The sequence below is a fragment of the Rutilus rutilus genome (genome assembly GCF_951802725.1).
Source record: "Rutilus rutilus genome assembly, chromosome: 2".
NCBI classification, from domain to species: domain Eukaryota; kingdom Metazoa; phylum Chordata; class Actinopteri; order Cypriniformes; family Leuciscidae; genus Rutilus; species Rutilus rutilus.
In genome coordinates, this window is record NC_140210.1 from 16,587,330 (window position 1) to 16,611,445 (window position 24,116).

General features: G+C 37.7%; 1 protein-coding gene across 2 annotated transcripts in view; it reads right to left on the reverse strand.

The window, feature by feature from the left end:
• Positions 1 to 22,090, reverse strand: part of spock3 (SPARC (osteonectin), cwcv and kazal like domains proteoglycan 3) — a gene marked incomplete at its 5' end in the record, with an annotated part of 32,134 nt that extends 10,044 nt beyond the window's left edge. The window contains 6 exons of one of the 2 annotated variants that reach the window (XM_084401742.1): positions 5,105 to 5,204; positions 5,392 to 5,497; positions 7,707 to 7,815; positions 11,950 to 11,989; positions 21,749 to 21,865; positions 21,965 to 22,090. In XM_084401742.1, coding sequence (XP_084257868.1) covers positions 5,105 to 5,204; positions 5,392 to 5,497; positions 7,707 to 7,815; positions 11,950 to 11,989; positions 21,749 to 21,865 — 472 coding nt within the window. Of the gene's footprint in view, positions 1 to 5,104; positions 5,205 to 5,391; positions 5,498 to 7,706; positions 7,816 to 11,949; positions 11,990 to 21,748; positions 21,872 to 21,964 lie in introns of those variants that run through there. The other variant, XM_084401741.1, reaches the window with a different exon arrangement.
• Between the last annotated feature and the right edge of the window lie 2,026 nt (positions 22,091 to 24,116).

Genomic DNA, 24,116 nt, shown 5'->3' on the forward strand with positions numbered 1-24,116 from the left:
CATGCATGCCAAACCACAATACCCATACCAAAAGTGTGCAGTATGAGTTTGAGTATGTGTGAAAAACAATCAATGCTTATTTTTTAAATACATCACAATTGCTAAAAAAACAAGATTACAATTAAAATCTCAACCCTTGAGGACACACAATTAACATGAGAAAAGATTAAAGCAAGGAGCCTTAATCTGTAGGCTGTTTACAGTTGCCTAGCAATATGTTGTAAACAGCACATTAGTGTTCGATCCCTGCTGAGGGCAATCACACAGGGTCATCTAATGAGATTTTTAAAGACGAACCTGCTAATAAAAGTCATATTTCAGCAAATATGGTCAACCTTTTCAATTAGGCCAAACAAAGACAAGTATGAAGGAGACCATAGTAATCATAGTACATATAGATAATGGCTTCAGTGACCAGTTTTTCTGTGAAGTAATTGAGAAAGAATGTAGTATAAATAAATAAATCTGAAAAAAAAAAGTTTTATCGTGGAATATATAGCGCTATTCTCAGCACTCAAAAGTGCTTTACATGGAAGATGGGAATCTCCTCAACCACCACCAATGTGCAGCATCCACCTGGAAGCTATTGTGCGCCAGAACGCCCACCACACACAAGCTTATTGGTGGAGAGGACTGATGATTAAAAAAAATAATCACAAATCAGTCAAATAAGTACAGCTACTGCTGAAGCCAGACATGGAAGCAATTCCATTTTGATAAACAAAAAACATTGATCCCTAAAACCACACGTACAAATCTTTATTGTTGAAATTTAGACACGTTTTAACATTTTAATTGTTCTTTAACAGCTACTATGCAAACCAAGTATCAGAGAAATTTAGCTCTACACATGCCTCTCAAATGTGTCAAATTACACTACTGTTCAAGAGTTTGGGATTTTTTTATTTTTTTATTTTTTACAAAAATATACTTTTATTTTTTTTTATGCTTTAAGGGACGTCTTATGCCCACCAAGTCTGAATTTTTTTATCCAAAATACAGTAGAACATCTCTGTTATGACTGTAACCCTGGTTCCCTTTCAGTTCGGTCACGTTCGACGTAGTCGCTTTGAGAGATCGCTACTTCAAGTGTAATAAAACGAGCCGAAGCACATTTGCATGCGATTATTGCATCAACTGCTCTGCCTCACCCCATATGGCATCACCCCATACCTTTGTTTATTCAACCCCATGATAGATGAATAGCTAGACACTAAAAGGCAAAAGAGACAGCCAATGACAGAACAGTTTGCATGTTTTGCTCGAATTTTTACCATTGCTCTGGTTACACTGTTGTCGCTTGCGAAAACCAAATGGCAGCGCCGTGGGTGGAAACCAAGGAATACCAAGGTACACTGGGAAGCATATCTCAGTGGAAATATGCAATCAGTGCCAGTGAAGGGGGGGACTTAAGAATACACATATGACCCGGGAGGGGGCTGCATATGGAGTATCACTGGGGTGTCCAGCCGCAGGTGGAATATTTCAACCCCAGGGGTGGCAAGGTGGCTTGCCAAGGGAAAGACACATGCTCAGAGAGGCTTACAGTGGAAATACACATGTGGGGGTCGCCCAGAGGGGGAGCCATGCACATGGAGGCACTTAGCCAAGCACGAAAGCTGCCAGTGGCATAACTCTGGCGTTGATGTCGACAGTGCTGGAGGAACTCAGGGCCTGCGGGTAGGCTACCTGAGGAGAATATCGCACGTATCCTGTCCGTGGAGAGGAATGGCGAGCAAGCGAAGACACCTGAGCAGAATCTAGTACCGGCTGGTTGAAGCGAGTACATGAGAAGAAACTGGCTCCACTCGGAGATTGTAGAATCTCGCGAATGTGTTGGGTGTCGGCCAGCCTGCACCTCTGCAGATGTCTGTTAGCGAGGCGCCATGCACTAGAGCCCAAAAGGAGGCCACACTCCGGGTAGAGTGGGCCGTCACACCAAGGGGGCACGGTCAACCTTCCTGCTGGTATGCCAAAGCAATGGCGTCCACTATCCAGTGAGACAACCTTTGCTTGGAGAGAGCCTTTCCCTTCAGCTTCCCACCATAACAGACAAAAGAGCTGGTCTGAGGTCCTGAAACACTGTGTTCAGTCTACGTAAGCACGAAGGGCGCGTACTGGACAGAGCAGTGCCAAGGCTGGGTCTGCCTCCTCCAAAGGCAGCGCTTGCAGGTTCACCACCTGATCTCGAAAGGGAGTAGTGGGAACCTTGGGCACATATCCAGGCCGGGGTCTCAGGATCACGTGAGAGTTAGCCGGCCTGAATTCCAGGCACGCTTCGTCAACCGAAAATGCCTGCAGGTCCCCTACCCTCTTAATGGAGGCCAATGCAACCAGGAGCGCTGTCTTCATTGACAGGAACTTAAGCTCCACTGATTGCAGAGGGAGCACGAGAGGGAACACTCAAGGGATTCTCAAAGGGAGCACGGAAGTGATGGTAGCCACCACCGCTGGTGGTAGGGTACTCAAACCTACCTCGTCCTGTCCAGGAGCCACACGTGGAGGTTGATCGGCGAGGCATCTTTGAAAAGACGTGCCATGTGCAAGCTCTTTTCTGAGAGGATAAAGACTCCGCAGAGTGTTGAAGCGACCAGGGAGATGAACACACAAACACTGGCAGATCACTGCACAGATCAGCAGGGAATGTGCACTCGCTGGAACTCGCTGTCACACCAACACCTGGAGAGAAGCTCGTCTCGAAGAGTGAAGAGAAGATCTCAGATTTGGCTTGTGGAGTGAAGTGAATACTTGGCTCCGAAGCGAAAACATATCTGCATGTTGCCGGCGTACTTCCTTATATGCCCACGAGGTGGGGCGGAGTTACGCTATGCAAATTCCGCAGACCCATGGCATTTCTTTGCCATTGGCTCGTTTTATATACTTGAAGGTGATAGGCTTTCTAAACGAAACCCCATTCGTCATCACTGACGTAACTCGTTGACCACAAAAGGGAACTGAATTTTCATTTACTGATGTAGTGCTTAAGAAACATTTCTTATTATCAATGTTGAATACAGTTGTGCCGCTTGACATTTTTGTGGAAATTGTGATATTTTTTTTTCAGGATAGATACTTTTATGAACAGAAATTTCAAAAGAACAGCATTTATTTGAAATAGAAATCTTGTTACTTTTGGTCAGTTTAATGTGTCTTTGCTGAATAAAAGCATTCATTTCTTGCTAACCCCAAACTTTTGAATGATAGTGTAAAAAGGAAGAGGAAAAACAACAACATTCATACCTCTCACCCCTTCAAAAAAAAAAATTGTGACTTCAGTTTCATGATCTTAAGTTTAGTTTGCATTGATTTGAGCTGTGAGTTATCATTGACAATCTTTTGATGGCGAAGGTGATTGAATTTTCTCTATAGCCTGAAGCAGAGCAGCTGAAGACAGGACTTATGCTCATTGGGATAATGATGAAAGCAAACATTACCGTGCTGTCTCTTCTCACACGTACACGCATAAACACACTGACAGAAACAATCTGGAACAGCAAACATTTAATAAGATCCTAAGGGATTCAGCTTTGAGAAGCTTCACAAAATAAGACTAGTTTGGTGTATTGAAATCTCTTTTTGCTGCTCTCCTTGCAGCTGAAAACAAGCCAAGTACCCAGCCTAGAGGGTACACATACCTTTCCACAGCTGCAGAGATGAAATATTGGTTTTATATTTAGAATAATTTGGTTAATCTAGTAATGACATGAGATATTTATCATTCCATTAAGGGAGATAAACATGCATAATCGCATACTGCCATACTATTCTTACTATGTAGTATGCACTATATATTGTGTGCAGTGTACAAATTGTAAGTATAGAATACATGGATGACCTACTAAATTAGCTAAAATATGCAGTATACAACAAATATGGAATACTGTATACTGTTTCTAGTGTGACAAAATTATGCACCAGAAGTAATATCAGCTGTGATTTTGTAATAATAATTTGTATTATTCATCAGACTGGTAAGACTGGCAAGAATTTTTTTACAGATCATTGAATTTTCAAGCTGATAACTTGACACCACTCGCAGAAATAAGCATTCAACGTAATGAGATCATGTGACCATAATGTAGCAAATGGGTCAATGACAATGTCCGGATCTATTAAATTATTCAAAAATGTAATTCATGCATACAAAGACTTGAATACACCTTGTCTGTGATGAGCATGTTTTTAATTTCTACATTTTGATATGTTTTGGTGGGCATAAAATGTAAAATGTAACAGTGACACAACTGTCCTGATATCATAATAAAAAATAACAATTAAAAGAAACCCTAAGGATTTTAGTAAAATCTTTCATTATTAATTCATCAGTAAAGCAGGAAATTATATCAAAGTCTGTCAAGGTCAAAAAGTCTCTTAAAATATATTTAAAAAGTGTACCTTTTAATTACAAGGCAATTAGTTCATGTTGCAAAATGTCATGTGGTGTAACTCCCTAAAAACATAGGAAACTGATAAATGTTCAAAAGAACAGCATTTATTTGAAATAGAAATCTTTTGTAACGTTTAAAATGTCTTTACTGTCACTTTTGATTTAAATGCATTCTTGCTGAATAAAAGTATTAATTCCTTTAAAAAAGTCTCACTAAACTTATTAATCTTTTGAAGGGAAGTGTATATTTAAACTTTTATAAGGTGTGTACACTCTTATGTATTTAAGGTTTGAGGGTAAAATGTTATTGCTGTTTACACCACATGACTTTTTTAGTGTCATTAAATTAAACATTTTTCTTTAAAATGTTTTTCAAAATTAACATGAATATAAAATATACTTCTAAGAACTTTGCATGTGTTTTAAACTAGAATTTTAAAAAACATTTATTGTGGACATTCTTATTAGTCATTGACCTGCAAGTTTATAATATCCATAATTCATCTTAAATGCAATACTGTACAGCAGGAAAGGGCAACTTTGGTCCTGAAGGGCCACTGTCCGGCAACCCTGATAAAAACTCACCTGCCAGTAGCTTTATGTCAGTCTGTGTATGCAATAATCAGTGCACATATTCCATTCCACACAAAGGCAGTGTTTGTGTGCAAGTATTTATAGGCCTAATAGAAATTAACTGCATCGATAAAGTGCACGTACCTCTCTTCTCTGCTGAATTTCCTGAAAGGCAGGGACACTGTCCTGGACACTTCACAGAAATCTGCTTCCCAGAGATGCAAGCTTGATATTCTAGTTTACACTACAAAACACACAAACACAGACAAGCACAAAAAGCTTAGATTAGATAAGTACATTGTTGATCGAGGATTAATCTCTTGGTTGAATACCTCCGTGACACAGCATTATGAAAAGCAATTCAGACAGTATACACATACAGAAACACACACAGCATGGCAGTTCTCACAAACAGGCAGAGTGTGTGTTACCTTGGTGGAGTAAGTGTGCCCATCTGTTCCACAAACAGGTGCAGGGTGCACAACTGGACATCTTTTGCATTTCAGCAGTGGCGAGTTCAAATTCATGTCCTTTAAACTGCAGACAGAAAGAGAGATTGCTCTTCTAACACAAACAATGAAGAAGCCAAACAATATAGCAGAAATACAGCCTTTTGTCATCTGTCTTCTTCCTACTATCATCTATTGCACTGGTTTGCTTACCTAGTTTAACATGGCAAATCCAGTAGCGAACCAATACAGTACAAAAAAGTAAACAAAAATTAACCTAAAATCAATTGAAATTTATTTACATAGAACCAATGCAACATTATATGACAGAGTGAATTGGAAAACTGACAATTTTGCTTCAAAACAATTCTCTTTGATGGTTTCAAATAAACACACTATGGTCATTCTGGTCAACACAAATCATATTTATTCTCACTTTAAGTGAATATTTTCATAATTTATTGTCCCTTGTATAGTTTTGTTCATGGGTTTTGAAGATGAGGTGTTCAGAACCTCTACAAGTTGGAATCTGCCTAAATGAATAAAAGGAATCATTGGGTTGACAGCAAACTGATTTTTAAATTTGAAATTCGATTCCAGAGCCATACTGTATATGCCAAATCAGAATGATTCATAATTTGATTTAATCAAAAATTTTTTTATTAAAATGCATTTATAGGATTCTTTTGATTTGTCTGACTTCTACCAAGTAACAAATTCATTTGCGTCTAATAGTTTTGTTGGCCGCTACTGTCGGCCCACGAACACACTGCACGATTTTAGGCCCGATTTTCACTCGCCGACAGTTTTGTGGAAATCGCAGTCAAATGCCGGAAATCAGAGGCAAATTGGTGCTCATTCGTGTGAGTGACAATCGCGTTTTGTGTATTATCAAAGACGCGATCTGACAGAAATGCCGATACATCACTGATACCCATGAGATATTTAGCATGCTAAATATTTGGACCATGTTGTGGACCATGGAATCAAAAATGTTGAGAACCACTGCCCTAACGTTACCTTTGACAAGATATTTGAAAGACTTTGATTTTTTATATTTTTTTGAGTTTGATATTTTTTTTTACTCGTTTGATAGTTGATTTTTTTTATCGTTTGGCTCTACACAATTATATGATAAGATGCATTTTATTATGTGAGATTTGTTTTTCCCACCTGCCCATAACCCTATATAACATACCTGTGACCCCTTTTTGGGTTGCTACCCACCAGTTGAGAATCCAGTGTTGTTTTTTCCCATACTTCTGTTCTGTATTTTTCTCTCTTTCTGTTGATTTCTGTGATACTTCTTTTCAATATCCCTCTTTGTCTATGTTTCATTGGGCCATTTAAAAAAAAAAACCATTTGTATTATGCTATCACGCCCAATTCACTAAATGATTAGTTTCATAACAACAATAACTGTTAGCAAAAATCCAGGTCAGTCTGTGGCATATTTTCTCACACACACACACACGCACACGCACACGCACACACACGCACACACACACACACACACACACACACACACACACACACACACACACACACACACACACACACACACACACACACACACACACACACACACACACTGAGAACAAGTAATTCCCAGACTTTGGCAGGCAAGTTTGCCTGAGTAAGAACATAGGACAGCCCTTGTTTCCTCTCAAAAGCTTTTTTGACATACTTAACATCAAACGTGCAGGAAAATGTACCATGTAAAATCAATATAAAATACATATATATTCCAAAATGCTACCGCAATGTTAACTTACTGTCATACTCCATAACAAAATCAATCGCAGTTGTGATCTAAAATATTAGCACATATTATTATATTATTACTAACACGCTCTTTAAATAACAAAAAAAAAGTCTATTTCAATTGCCTCAAAATAGCAAAGCGCCAACAGTGCGCCTGAACACACCTCGTTTTCAGACCAGCAGCCCATGGGCCCACAAATGGGCGCACAAATGGGCGCAAATGCATTTGCTATTTAAACAACGTGGCACAGGACGTGAAAATGATAACTGCGTCGGACTGAAACTAGCAAAAAAAAACTTGCACTGCATTGCGCCAGGTGTAAGATAGGGCCCTCAGTGTTTTGTTTTCAACCCTTCCTGGGTGTTTGGTGAACTGTTGTTCTTCAACCGAGACGCAGCTTTCTAATGCTGTAATTCTGTAATTCAAGATGTCATACACAGATCCAAGCATGGCAGCAAGTGTGCCCATCTATTTGTCCAAGCCTGTACACTGTTTTTACTACTGTTTCGGTAACGAGATGTCAGATGTTTACCTCATCCTGCGTTGACTAACACAGGTGGGTGTTTGGTAATCTTCTGCCACACACACTTTATGGCGGCCACATTTTATCTTGAGGCACGGATCTTTGGCAGGGTCCAGAGCTGAAACACATGCAAAAATAAACATGTATATACATGTATAGGTATACAAACAGATAAACATATTTGTCATATTTAGCTATATGCTTCGCTAAGAATTAATTAATTAAGAATAAATTGTGCACACTGATGCACATGCTGTTTGTGTTATTTCAGCACCTGAGATACAAGAAATTAATTGTGTTTTGTGAACATGGCAAAATCTATAATAAGCCTAATCTACATATAAAGGAGGTGTGTTTGTACTAAAAACAATTACATGACTTAAAGAGATAGTTTACCCCAAAATGTAAATTCTATCATCATGTACTCACCCTCAAGTTGTTCTAAACCAGTATGAATGCATTTTTTTCTGCTGAACATAAAATAAGATATTTTGAAGAATGTCGGTAACCAAACAGTTGATAGACCCCATTGACTTCTATAGTATGAAAGAAATACTATGGAAGTCAATGGGGTCCATCAACTGTTTGGTTACTGACATTCTTCAAAATATCTTCTTTTGTGTTCAGCAGAAGAAAGAAATTGAAAAGTCTGTCATCATTTATTTACCCTCATGGTGTTCCAATCCAAACTTATAAAACTTATGTTCATCTTTGAAGCACAACGGAAGATATTTTTAATGAAATCTGAGATTTCTGTCCCTTCATTAAAAGTCCTTTGCATCTAAACTTTGACGCTTCAAAATGTCCATAAATACATCGTAAAAGTAATCCATATGAATCACGGTTTAATCCAAGTCTTCTGAAAATGAAAGATCGCTTTTGATATTCACAAATTAAACACTGATCAACACATATACATAGAGCACATCAAATATGGCAAATGAAAGCTCAAACATGCTTGCTCGAGGTACAAGAAACAATGAGGTTTGTACTCGCGTGTGATGCAAGCACATTTCAGCTTCCACCAAAACAAATGAGATATAAACCCATGACAACAAATTTTTGTTTAAGCAAATAATCCATCGTGTCACTGTATAATGCACATATATTTCATTTTAAGAAGACGTGATTGAATACGTGCGCATACACGGTGCATGTTCACGTTTGGACATGCTCGCTCTGGTCTGGATATGAGCTGTGATCCATGCTGAGTTCACTCATCCGTGCTGTAAACAGTGTGTTAATTCATCGCAGTGTTCGGCGCAGAACACGCGCTCATACTCGTTCATCTAAAATGCTTTTTACAGACATATTTTCCTTATGTGTTGGTAGGTAGCCAAATGCACATGAGGGAATGCAAAGAACAAACTCTTAAGACCATGTCTCTGAAAGACAACAGCGCTGAGTTGAAAAGACGACAGAGATGAATGAACAGACCTGAAACAGCCTTTTGTGTCATTTGAATTCTAACAAGTTTCTTCTTGTTAATAATGCACACCAAGCTGCTTAATAAAGATACGAGCCGCTCTGAGACGCAGAAAACGTTGTTTTTACTAGTCGCTCGTGCGCTATACTATAAAACATTAGGAAATTGCGATTTCTATTTGATGTTGGTATATCGTGCAGCCTTAGACTAACTGTTTTTGTGTGTGTCATTCACTGAAACGCAAATTTAGCTGCAGCCAAGTGACTTTGCGTGACCCACCTTTTCCCACTCTGCGACCCGCAGTTTGAAAACCCTCTACAGTAGGGGTCAATTCTCAACTCTACAGTATGTCAATGCCTTTACAATGTCTTTTTGAACATTTTTCAACAGATGGACCGAAATCTCTCTGGTTTAATTAAAAATGTCTTAATTTGTTTTTCGAAGATTAACTCATGGGTTTGGAATGACACGAGGATGAGCAATTCTCTCTTTTGAGTGAGCTAGACTTTAAGGGTGAACTGGACTTTAAGCGCTACATTAGCACATTTAGCACCTGGTTAAGCTGGATTGGTGGTGGTTAGTAAACAATGAGCAGGTTTTTGCACTGAATTACAGCATGCATAAGTGGCGTAACTCTTTAGTGGATTTGCCCACTGAACAGCAGATGCCCTTAACTTCTTAACTAAAACCACTTAACTCCAAAAATCAGTAGATTCAGTTGTTCGTAACAAAAATGTATCTCAGGTGCAGCATTAAAACAAAAATACATGAAAGAAACGCACATTTGCAGATATATATAGGCTAAGTATGATCTGTCTGATTTCACAGTGTGTGTAAATAAGGATTCTATTTCTATTGTAGCCTTAAAATGGGGCTGAAGCTAATGCTCTGAGATGAAAAGAAAGAAAGAGAGAGAGAGAGAGAGAGAGAGAGAAGGAAGAGTAGAAAAGGAGAGAGAAAGAAAAAAGACTACTAATGCCATTAAGTGCCTTTATAGTCCTTAGAGGCTTGCACACATGCACAAAGAAGAAAGACAATATCTCACAAACATTCTCATCCTTCACCTGTCCCTTGTCAAAGCGCAAACACACACACACACAACCACACTTCGAACGCTCTCTGACCTCACATGGTAAGAGCCTTAGTCAAATCCTGCACAGGCTTTAGGGCTTATCCAATCCCAATCTCCTCAGCACACTGAGTCCATTGTCCGTGGGTGGGTGTGTGAGTTTGTGTGTGTGTGTGACAAAATTTGTGATTGATTTGTGCATCATCATGTTTGAGTATGATCAGAATCCGTTTTAAATTGCTCTACTTGCTCTTTTTGACTCACTCAATGCTCTATCAATAGTCATTTGCATAAATATCAAACTCGTGATGAATATTCAAGGGGCTTCTAATGACTTTCGAATATGCATAATCTCGTAAGATTTACTGCACACTGAGAGCTTGATGTGATAGAGAGTCTTAAAAAGCAGTTTTCTCATTTTCTCAGACGGATGTAGCGCGATGATAAGGGTATTAGGTCACAGCATGTGACTGTGAATTCACACAACATATATGCCTGATTAACATCCACTCAACATATGGCTCAAAGGAGAAGAGATACAGATCTTTCCATTTCCAATGACCTCAATAAAATGAGTAGCTTATAACATAAAAAAAAAAAATGTTCATCATTAAGGCAATTCTTCTGCCATTTCTACTAATAATAAAACAGTAAAAAAAAGTTGTGATGTTGAGATTTCATGGCTTATTATGTTCTTACTGCCTATAAGCACAAATCTCATACATAAAGTATCCCTATTACCACAGGACAGTTGAATGTTGAATTTTTCATACAGATTATTTGACAGACGTTTATGTTATTTCTGAAATTAAAGTTTAAAAATATTTTATTAAAGAGACATCTACAGTGTACCTACAGTTTTGGGGGGGAAAATAATATATGGAAACCATGTTAATTTCAGAAGTCACATATGCCCATTCTGGGTCTGTAAGATTTGTAAAAAATATTTTTGAAAGAAGTCTCTCATGCTTACAAGGGCAGGGCTACGCGCGTGTATTTGTCAAACATTCTGTCAAAATGGTATTGTGAATTAATATTACAATTTTAAATAACTTTACTATTTTAATATATTTTAATATGTACAATGTTGTAATTTATTCAAGCCGAATTTTCAGCAGCCATTATGATTTTAATACTGTACAATCTTTTCATTCTATCTCCTAACCCTAAAACTAACCCTTACAGAAAGCATTTAGCATTTTTACATTTTCAAAAAAAACAAAAACATTTGGTACACATATAGTTATGAACTGGTTTCCTCATGTGGGGACCGAAATTTTGTTCCCACAATGTCAATTTTTTTTTTTTTTTAGGTTTTACTATCGAAGGGAATACCTGGACCACACATACACACAAATAAAATAACCTTGTTACTCCAATAACTGCTTAGAAATAGCGTGGGTTTGGGTGATGCTTGACCTAGTAATTGCATTTTAGGCTGCTTAATCAGTGATGTTAGAAAGAAGTTGTGCACAAGAGCAAAACCATATCTTGAGATAAACAAAGTACAATAACTGACTTTGGACTTTTGCATTTTTAAAATGTATTAATAATGAACACTCCCTAATCCTTCACTGTTTAAACAAATAGTCACGCTTTAAACTCACGCCATTGGTTAAGCAGTTGTTGCTGAGTCTGGCTGGTCAGGAGAAAGAATTTTACTAAAAAAATTAAAAATGACACACTTTAGCTTTAGAGTTTTCTTTGATTTTAAACTCTGAACACATGATGTTGCTATTTTTGGTTGACAGTCCTACCTTGATCGAATGGTTTTCCTGGGCTCCATGTTCCTGGTTCCTAAAACAGAAGTTGATCAACAGAATGAATCAACAGTCTGCATTTGTTTTCTTTTCTGAAATTCTATATGTTATTGTACATAAAGTAATCTTTTCTCTCTGAACTATGCCAGTACATATTTTTATATTGCCTTGCTTGTAGTTACACATTCAGCTTAACATGTACTTACAAGCAGTTACACTGCATATTATCATGCAACTACAGCACATAACGTAAACTTGGACGGATTTCCTTGCAGACAAACAGGCAGATTAGCAAGACTCTGTTTCAATGGAAAAACAAAGGCACAATCATACAAACCTCCACCTCCTGATTGTAGAGGAAGCATTGTGGAGAAAACAAATAAACATTAGACAGAACATTAAACACAGATCACTTCAACAAAACAACACAAAATGGATGCCATAAACACAGAAATAATAATGAAATGCATATGTATGACTTGGCATTGTGGCTGTTTATACTGGACTGTTTGTTGCCCGTCACATTCAGTAATTGGTCTGCACTTATATTCATGCTTAATTAAGTTAATATGTCAGTTTCCATCATAGGTACACTGAAGACTGATAGCACCAAATGGTTACACACACTCACACACAAAGAAATGGATATGACATGGTCCTTTTGCAATCAAACATTTTTGATGACTGCCATATCTCTCTTCTTCCTCTAAGTGTGTGTTTGCGTGTGTGGCATGCAAATGCATCTTGGGATAAACAACACCACATGAAATCCATTACGGCGTCTCCGTTGGTCATTCATAATATCTTTTCCCTTCTTTCCCGCTCACAAAGAACTTTATATCTCTCAGCCTCACTGTGTGTAAACACTTTCATTGTTCTTTTTCCTCTTGTTTGTGCTTCTATTTCAGAAGCTAAATACAGTTGCCAGTTGATTTTGTGCGGTTGTTTTTCTGTCTGTCTTTCATTTTATACAGATTATTATATTCTTCTAAGACCTACATAGGGAATGTGAGGGAGAACAGGATAGAAATAGAATAGCCTCCATTATGCTGCAAGCATCCTTTATATGAAAGTCATGTGATAGCATGACTGTGTGAAAGAATGGGTCAGCTGCAGTCCTCTTTTCTCGCTTGTACTGCTGATGCTTTAAACTCGAACATTCACATACTTTCACCAGAAAGGAAAGTGACGCAAAATGCAATTTAAGAATTTCTTTTTTGCTTGTTCAATGTAGACACTGGAAATTATTAAAAATGTATAAAAAAAAAAAAAAAAAGGCATCTGTCCATGTTGTTTATATAATTTAGTACAAAAAAAGAAGTATTATTTCATTTTGTATGGCAGCAAAAAAAGCAACAAAAAAGCCCCAAAAATATAGCCTATGTAGTAATATAGCAAGTAATATATTACTAAAATATTAGGTCATATTTCTGATACTGTGTATGAGTTTGATTCCTGCTCAGTTCTAATTAATCCTTGCCTAAATGAAATAAATTCAATTAAATGAGGCAATTACATGAATTCAACTCACCAAGAATTTAAGCGCAAACTATTTAAATTGTATATATTTATTTAAAGGTATACTTAACGCTCAGTGGGAAACCGTATACTGACTTCCAAGTAAATATTTATTGGATATAATCCTGAATTGAACAGCATTTCAACTGTTTACATGTTAATGTTTACATTTTTCCTGGCCTGGGTAAGTGTTTCATTCCCTTCTGGTGAATGTATGTGAAATGTGTGTGTGTGTGTGTGTTTGTGTGTGTCTGCGATGCATGCTCCATTAAGCCATCGAGCCTTTCTACAGCTCTGATATTGAGAGTAATCTGTGCTCCTCCATTGTCTGCTGCTTCACATCTCTCGCGATCAAGAGCAGGAACAGCCTCCAAACCATACTAAACATCTGCTCTGAAATCACTGGAGTGGTTTTACGAAGTCTAGACGCTATGAAGAGCAGACCAGGAGAAGAGGCCCATTAAAGATGATAGCTTTGAGCTGTTACTATAGATGCCCTTATAACACCACCAGACTACTTCTTAGCTGCTAACAATTTGACTATTTAGGCAAGATTCAGATGGCAGATATTATTACTGTCTGCTGTGTATAGCGTGATAGTTATAACAGTTTATTAATTTTATTCAGATGATTGTGTATACTATGTTGTATTGAACATATAATACATTTTGTTGAATATTTATATGTTGTTATTCCACTTACATTATTGTATACTTTCATTGTGCACAACACAGTATATTTTGTAAGATATTTTATTTATATAATTTAGTCTCAGAATACTGAGGGTGTTATTTAATCCCAATACAACAAGGTTAACTGCATTCCATTACAGTTATTTATTTATTTATTTATTTATTTTTAAGTGGGCATTATCTGATATTAAAATAATAACTTTATGAAAAATGATAACCTTAATTGTACTGAATGTACAATTTCGTACATTCACTTTGTACAACACTTGTATCGTTGTTTTAATACTTGTTTTAGTGCTTTAAAGTACAATACTTATTTTGATGTGTTGACAAACATATTACATAATATGCACTTGTACTTGATTATCAGTTTAACTGTGTGTTATTTAATATTACAGTTGCAAGGTAATATATTTTAAATGTCCTAAACTGCAACTTCATCATAATTACAAATGTGTAATTACACATATATTTAACTGCATGACATACAAGTCAATAGAAATGACGTTAAAGATAATTCATTGAGTTTACCATATAAATGCTTGTTAGTATATTCAGCAGTACACATGAACCATATTTCAAAGAAATATGAAATTAAATATAAAGATGTGCTTAAATCCTAGTTAAGAGCATAAAAATCATTCTAAAGTTCAGCTAATTTCACTTAATATCAATTTAAAACAATACATTTTCATTTAATTGCAATTAACATGCAATTAAGTGTCTGAAAACATTACATTCAGTTCGCAAATAAGTTTTTTTTTTTTTTTAAGTACATTATTCCAAAATAAATACTCCTTTTAAAAGTATGCTAAAGTGTAGTTCTTCTCACAAGGAAAGAAATGTAAGCTAAAACTATCATGACTGAAATATATAAGCAGCACATTTTAAATTAGCAGTTGGTACTGGAAGATTTTAAAGTAACACTCCCATCTCAGCTTATTGAATTCCCATTAAATCTTCTGTATTTACCTCTAACCCAGAGCCTGTTTGTCTGATAAAGTCACGTTATATTTTATTGTAAGTGCATCTAAATCTATAGTGAATAATTATAGTGTGCAATACCGATCATTGGTTTCATTTAAATATACTCGCTGTCAACACAGTTCCAATGCTTCAAACACACATACACAAACAGATCACCATAGTCTGAGCACAATAAATCATGTTTAGTTCCACTATCACTTTAAGGGCCTTTCTCCGCATACAGAGGGATTTCCTTGGGTATTATCAGAAGGCTTTCAAGCATATGTTAAATGAATAACTAATAAAGAAACAGCACAACAACATTAATCTGTTAATACTAAGAGACGTACAACGCATATTGAGCAGCAGGGCTGTGTGTGTGTGTGTGTGTGTGAGGGCGGCCAGCATGACATCAAGGCGGCTGTTCTCTCATGCAGAAAGTGCCGGAAGCGTCTCACCCTTCTGACATCATTCATTCTTTATGACTCTCTCCACCCCCCCCGCTCTCTGTCCAGTCTTTAACCACATACGCATTTAACAAGGGAACCACAAACAGGCACATGCAACCATACAGAGGCAGCAGAAGCTACATACAATCAGAACAGAATCAGTCCATGCCACTCTAACACCAGATGCTATGCGTGATGCGAGCGATAAAAGCGAACTCTTCAGGGGCTTTCAAGCTGACAGCAATTTACAGTGACAAAGCGGCCTGAAGTCATTAATGTTTAAAGAGAGTTGACGATTTCCGGCAAGATGAGTGACAGCGACTGTTGCCAATGCTTTATGCAAATGAGAAAACGATTTGAGCGACTCCCATTGGGGCTGCAGACTGTGATCACTGCTTAGTTGAAGCTAATTTGAAATTGTAGCTTTATGTTTAGTCAGCTATTAATTAGAGTACTATTTTAGACTATAGTTAAGCTACTCATTTGAAAAAGTTGTATAACCACAAGCTACTGTGGTTTTCAACCAGAGGGTCGGGACTCGGGACCCACTAGGCCGCAAGTTGGTTTAAATGTATTAATAAATATATAAAATAAAATAAAACAGCTAAAAAACAAGATGTAAATTATAGAATATTTCTTATTTTAATTTGTTGCCTCAAAAACTGCCTTTTTCATTTAAGAATGAAGGTTAACGCGGTCTTGGAGAACATGTAAATATGCTAACATTGTTAAAGTGTGAAAAGTTTATAATGAGTATACTTTTTTTCCCTAGTTATTTCAAGCACTAAAATATTTGATTGTGTAGAAATAATAGAAAATTACTATAAAAATGTCCTGTATTCATATTCTATCTATCAGTCTCTATCTATCAACATGTATCTAGCATCTTTTGTTATAGTTTGTCACTGCAAAGCTACTATTTGTTAGTCATTTAAAAATGACTCTCATGCTACAAAAATGTAGCTAATATATTATTATACCTGCAATCAATGTCATAGAGAGATTTAATCAGTGTGAACAGCATTACATTTTAAATCTGATATTTTCATCCTGCTTTGTTGGACTGCATAACCCCGCCCACTATAAAATCTCATTGGTGCAAAATTACTCCACATAACTTTATATTAAACATCAAATATCTTCTAACTGGCTGTAATTGTGTCATGCCACACAACAGCTTTAGCTTGCAAAGCAAGTTAAGTTTAGCTTCATGATTAGTATCAGCTGTGTTAGATTTTGAATGTTCAGTATTAACATCACTCAGACACAAGTTTGCCTGTGTTTGTGTGTCCACATTGATTGTCCTAAGGGCTATTTTCTTAAACATGGCATAATTCCTCCTCCTCTCTCTCTCCATTAGCTCAAGGCCTGGAGCAGAGTGCCAACCTCCATTCCATTAAGAGGACAAAGAAAAGAGGGTGAATGAGAGAACAGAGCGATATGCACAGACAACGCTGCAAGGATGAAAGGGAGAGATAAAGAGATACAGTTCAGAGTGCATGTATTAGTTATCTTCAATTATATTTTTTGACACGATCTCTCCATATGTTAGTACAGGAGTTTATGAAACCATAGTGGAATTCAGAGTTAGGAACACTACCGAATGGATGAACAATGCATAAAAAACAAATGTCCAAAAACCAAACACGGTCATTTGACCTTAGTGTAATATCTGTAAATTACATTTTCATTCTCTGTGATATTGTATTGTCATTTCGCAATAATATTGGTAATGTCTTTGTGGGGAAGATCTAATAGTGATTTCCCAGGGGGATGTTTTTATTGCACCATTCAAAATTGATCAACAGTCCTGCAAATGAATAAATAGGAGTACTTCTTACTTTAAAGCAGTGGTTCTCAGCCTTTTTGACTCTCTATCCAACACAATACTCAAAGCACCCCCCCACCCATTAACCTGTGTCTGTGATTTCAAACAGTTCAGAAAGTGTATGTTCATCAATAAGAACAATGGTTTGATATTATTATAAAATTATTGTAATATATTAGTAAATATAACATCTCACCATTATGTTTTTTTCAATGGCACATAAAAACGTTTTTGGTAAATCGTAGTGCTTGATAGATGCGGTCACTATGAGTGTTGTACGGAAATGTGTAAAGATTCTTCGAAGATTGTATGTTCCACATATAAAACTATCGTTTTTAAGTGAACTATTCCTTTTTGTGTTTGAGGTCACATGTTCAAATCTTGGTTTACTGGAAATGTTATTGATAAACGTTGTCAGTAGAGGTATATCAGCTTTTATTTTGGTATTTCTAGCTAAGTTAACATGCAACCAAATCCATTAGTGCTCGCCTCAATGGGTCTGACTGAGCTCGATCAGAATGAAATTTCAATCAGATTGGATGGGGTGGTGTAGACCTGAAATAATCTGATCAATAGGAATAAATACCTTGCACGTGCAGAGTCGCATGTGTACGTTTTACGTCTTACAAATGAGCATGTTTTTTTTACAACTTACAAACTGGCCAGTGGTTGAAAGCGGAATATTTACTAAATATTGCTTTAAAAAAAAAAGTATCTTCTGACATACAGTACAGCATCAGCTTTCTTTTTATATATACCAAAAATTACAATTATACTCACGGTAGCTCTGGTGACATTATCGTGGTGGATTTATCCGCTTCTGAACGCGGAATACATGTTATGCACATGGAAATGAATATGTCAATCAGACTTTAAAGTTTAGGGTGAATATAATATTTATTTATATGGTTAATATAAGCAGAACTTTCAGAATCTGAAATCAGATTGGATCCGTTCAGATTGACGAAAATTAGTGCATGTAAACTAGGGATGCACGATATATCGGCCACCATATCGGTATCGGTCGATATCGGTTCATTTTGAATGTTATCGTTATCGGCCCGATAAGAACATTTGTCCGATATATTAAAGCCAATAAATAATGTATTATTTCCTTCAGCTGAGACACTTCAGATGCGCACTGTTCAACATGATGGTTTTGAATTGCTTGCAATATGATTGAAATCCCTTCAAAAAAAGGAAAATACAGTAAAGTGCAACATATCGGCTACATAAAATGATCATGAGAACATCATTATAATTGTGTGTTTGGGACATAGATTTAATGGTGAGACTTCTGTTTTTGTAATCAGGCTCTCAAAAATAATATATAAATTTGGATTTGGATTTATCGGCCAATATATCGGTTATCGGCTTTCAAATATAAAGAATTATCGGTTATCGGTATCGGCCAAAATGTTCATATCGGTGCATCCCTAATGTAAACATATGAAATATGCCATTTTTCTATCATCTTCAAGTGTTACACACTGCAACTTTTCCTTTTTGTGAGATCTAGTCCTTCCTGTCTCTATGGTAATTCCCAGATCTGTCCTTTATACCGAAGTCAAACACATAATTGTAGATTGTCTATGTTTCTCATTCAAGCCTCTCACAAAGTCATAAAATTCTCCATACTCTTTTCTTACCTCCTCTGGCAGCATTAGCCTGAAGTTGATAGAGCGTTAAAAATGTCACTAAAGCAGAGCTGACAGTGAAGTCAAGAGTGTGTGTGTGTGTGTATGCGCGCGAGAGAGACAGAAGATGTTTGACACTGCAGGGGGATCACTGATGGCCATTTTCAGCCTGTCAATCTCACAAAGCCACACACATACACACACTTCACCAAACAAAAGCTTGACAGCCTGTGCTTCCAGTACATGTGCAGTGTCTCAAAGCTTAAATGTGATTGGGGGTCTGTGATTTTAGGGCTCAGAGTCTTTCAGTAATTGCTTTGCTGTAAGGGTCAGTTGATTATGGGAAAAAAAAAAAATCTTGTGGAAGCCGTGTTTGCTGAACAACTAATCTGCATAAATCACTTTCTCTTTACTGATGGCCTGAAGTGTCACATGGAGAGTCTAAGTAATCTTTGATGTGAAGCTGGAAAGAAAAAAAGCAAGAGAGGGCGACTGAGAGTGAGTTTTCAGTATGGGTACCGAGTGCAAGTGTGCATGGACTGTAAAATAAAAAAGGGAATTACGTTTTATCCAGCATATGTGGCTTTTTGTGTCGCAGATTAAGAAATGTGAATTAAATTGACTTGTCAGTATAACACAAAAATCCCCGTAAACTTGTCTTAAGAGTTACATGAATAAAAAGTTTAATATTGAGCAATGCTGCAGATTTGTTAAAGGTTTGCAAGCGCCCAGCATGCATTGCAGCATGAATTAGTTACATGGTTGCTGTTATAGGATTATTGTTTAAATGTTTCTTGACTTAATGCTGTTGTTAATAAGATTTTAATTGTTTGAAAGATAGTATCATGGGAATCTCAGTTATTAAAATGCATCATGTTTCCTTCATTTTCCTTTTCTTAATGATTGTTTTGTTAAAGTGTGTCTGTGTGGCCTTGATATTCTTGATATTGAGATGCTCACGCACTTAATTTCATTGGTGTTATTTCATTGGTGATATTTCAAGGTGTTTGTTTTACTGGTGTTCCCATTAGATAGCAACATCTAAATATTTGGCTGAAATGAGAGAGTGTGTAAGAGAGAGAGAGAGAGAGATTGAATAATCAGGTAGAGAAACAGCTCTAAGTTGTCATGCCCTGTGTGGGAGACCTATGCCACCCATGTGACTTTCTTAACTACATCCCTTACATAAACATCATTACCACAAATAGACACACATGCAGGAGGAAATGGAAGTCCTCTGGTCCAGATGATATCATTACACTGAGTGTAGACTGTCAATTAACATCCTGTTTATAAAGGACCTTGTTATTTACCTCGACACATCTTGATTGTTGTTTTGACGTTGATGTGAATTCAGGCAAGCTATAAGGGCTTCCAAGAGCTGTCACTTTTGGTTTGCCAGTAACTGTATAGAGGCTTAAAATATATATTTTTTTATATTGTTCTATGCAGGGTTTTTTTTTTTCATGTTTTAATGACTTTGTGCTAACAATATCACAGTGATTTAGTGAAGATTCTTTGGGGAGAAAAAAACAGCCATGGCTACCTAAGGTCAGAGGAGATTTTCTTGGTCTAACACAATGTTTCCCAGACTGTTTTATCTTGTTTTAATCGACACTAAACCAGAAATTAGTTCCATCTAGGCTACATCCTATTACACTGAATATAATTTAGTTGTTTACACAATTGTTAGGCTAGGCCCAGTCATTGAATTTAATTAGCCAAGCGACATTTCTTTCAAGAGCATATTTTCTTGTTCTAGGGTGTTCTAACAAGTGTGCAAGGAGAGAGAAAAAAAAAGGAAAAGCGGCGCCAAGTGATTACAGAACGCTTTGAGTGGGGAGCGGAAATCACATATGGCTTTCAGTCCTTCTTTTGGAACTATTTTTGTTGAGAAAAACATACAAGCTAACCATCCTATTTTTTTTTTTTTGCCTGAAAGGCTACTCAATATCAACTTCTTGTTTTTTAGTGGTTGTATAAAATCAGTATCACAATCATGTGTTTTAATAATAATAAAAGAGTTGACAGTCCTAATATTTATAACATTTTAAATAAGAAATAATTTTATAGGTTTAACAAAGCAATATCTTCCCTAGTACCCACTGAAACCAGGTTAAGCTCTCCTTGGGGTACTTGTACCCAGGTTAAAAAACACAACACTAACACATGCACGCACGCGCACACGCATCAAGCACCGCAACATCCGCAGGTGAAAGAATACTTGTTATTGTTTGTAAGATACTCTCATTTTTGCTCTGTGTATTACAAGTGCTCAGCCGAATAGACACGAAGTTAATATAGTTCAGATCTCATCTTAAGTGTATTAGCCAGTGGATGGTTAAAATAGCCGTACCAAAGCCCACTTAACGGCGCAGAAGTGACGCACTGAGTCTAATTGATTGGTGACTGTCTTCCGTAAAATACAGCATTAATACCACACGGAGCACTAAATACGGATTTGCGAAAAGCGAATTATAAAATCTCATTAGGCTTCTTCCAAAACATTTAGCATCTTTCAGTAAGAATACATTACACACGCACTCAACACATACAGTCCCAAATAGCATGCAGTGTCTCAAAACCGAGTGAGCTGCCTACCTAGTCAGCATGGATTCAAACGCGCTTATCCAAAAATGCCGTCTATGTAGGCAGGTCACTAGACTTAGCAAATGAGCCACTATTAGGAAGCAGAGCAGCACTCACATCTCTGAATTTGTCCCATCTCCCGGTCAACCATTTGTCGTCCAAAAAATTGCCGTTGTCGTTGCGGGCAGAAGCCCCGGCGATCAGCAGCGCGCACACACCGACCAGCACAAGCATCTGCATCGAGATAGATAAAGCTATCAACACATTACACTCGGATAAACACAACGACAGAAAAATAGCGAATAACCGCTGCAATAATCCCTTATGCGTCACCTTCAAGAGGAGAATGTGAGCGCTGTCATTGACTGAAGATCTCCGTGACGAGACTCAACTGATCTTCACCAATCTCTCTCTCTCTCTCTCTCTCTCTCTCTCTCTCTCTCTCTCTCTCTCTCTCTCTCTCTCCCTCTCTCAAGCGTATGCTCGTGAAGGCGGACGTGGGCGCGCGCTATCTTTTATTATTTTTTGTATGCGTAGCCTACATCTGCATTATAACTATTACATATTAAATGTATTTAATAAATAAGTAAATAAATAATCAATATTCAACTTAAGTTAGCGCATGAAACTTTAATTGAACACAATTGCTCTGTTTTGTGGGGCTAGTTGTTGAGTGCAGAGGTGACTAACTCATGTCCAAATATCAAACTTGATTGTGGGACGAAAGTAAATGCAACAAATTCAAAAATATTATATAATTTGTAAAAAATAAAAATAATATTTAATTCCCTTGTTCCTATGTATAGCCTACCTTATAAGTCAAGTCACATTATTTATAGTGCTTTTTACAATACAGATTGTTTAAAAGCATCTTTACAGTGATAGCTAATAGGAAAATAATGCAACAAAGTTTGTTTCGGCTGTACAACAGATCTAGAAGGAAATATTGTCATATTCCAGCTTAAGTAAATTCAGAGATGGTTCATTTCTGCTGTAAAAACATTATTAATTTAGTTAATTCATCTATATAGCCGCTCTGGAGAAAACTGATGTTATTGTCCAGCTCAGTTCGGTTCTCATATAATGGTGCCAATGCAGGCAGATCAATAATATTGTTGAATATAAGTGTCCCCAACTAGCAAGCCAAACCCCAAAATGGCAAGGAACAAAAACTACAATGGAGAAAAACCTTGGGAGAAACCAGGCTTAGTCAGGGGGCCAATCCTCCTTTGGCCAACAAACGAACAGTGTATGATTATGATTCAGGCAGCATTACAGGTCAGAAATCAAATTGGATCGGAACAGTCAGAATATTTATCCAGTTCCATCTGTTAAAGATTGGAGTCATCACACCATGACGCCGGTATGGAGACGGGGTTGTTGAGGATCAGTGCTACTGGCTGTCGTGTCGATGAGGCCTTCACAGGGGAGGGTTGAATCTCTGCTGACACTTCAGGGATGCGTTGTGGTCGCAGGCCCTCCGGATACGGCCCGGGTCCGGCTGATTACATAATGTGTTGTGGTCATGTCTAGGCGCAGGTCCAACATCTGATCTGGATATGGCCCGGATCCGGCTGACTACATGCGTTGTGGTCGTGTCTAGGCGCAGGTCCAACATCTGATCTGGATATGGCCCGGATCCGGCTGACTACATCATGGGTTGTGGTCGTGTCTAGGCCCAGGTCCACCAGCTGATCTGGATACGGCCCGGGTCCGGCTGATTACATCATGCGTTGTGGTCATGTCTAGGCGCAGGTCCAACATCTGATCTGGATATGGCCCGGATCCGGCTGACTACATCATGCGTTGTGGTCGTGTCTAGGCGCAGGTCCAACATCTGATCTGGATATGGCCCGGATCCGGCTGACTACATCATGCGTTGTGGTCGTGTCTAGGCCCAGGTCCACCAGCTGATCTGGATACGGCCCGGGTCCGGCTGATTACATCATGCGTTGTGGTTATGTCTAGGCGCAGGTCCAACATCTGATCTGGATATGGCTCGGGTCCGGCTGATTACATCATGCGTTGTGGTCATGTCTAGGCGCAGGTCCAACATCTGATCTGGATATGGCCCGGATCCGGCTAACTACATCATGCGTTGTGGTCGTGTCTAGGCCCAGGTCCACCATCTGATCTGGATACAGCCTGGATCCGGCTGATTACATCATGTGCTGTGGTGGTCAAATCCAGGCGCAGGTCCACCATCTGATCTGGATACGGCCCAGATCCGGCCGACTACAGTTTATGCAGCCTAACAATCATTTAACTGATTTGACTAATATAAATTGATAATGTTCTACGTGTTTGCCAGGTTAAAGAGATGTGTTTTTAGTCTAGATTTAAACTGACAGAGTTTACTTCTCTAACAATGCAAGGAAGACTCCAAAGTTTAGGTGCTAAATAGGCAGAGGTGGACAAAGTACACAACCTCCTTACTTGAGTAAAAGTACAGATACTACTGGTCAAATATTACTCCGTTACAAGT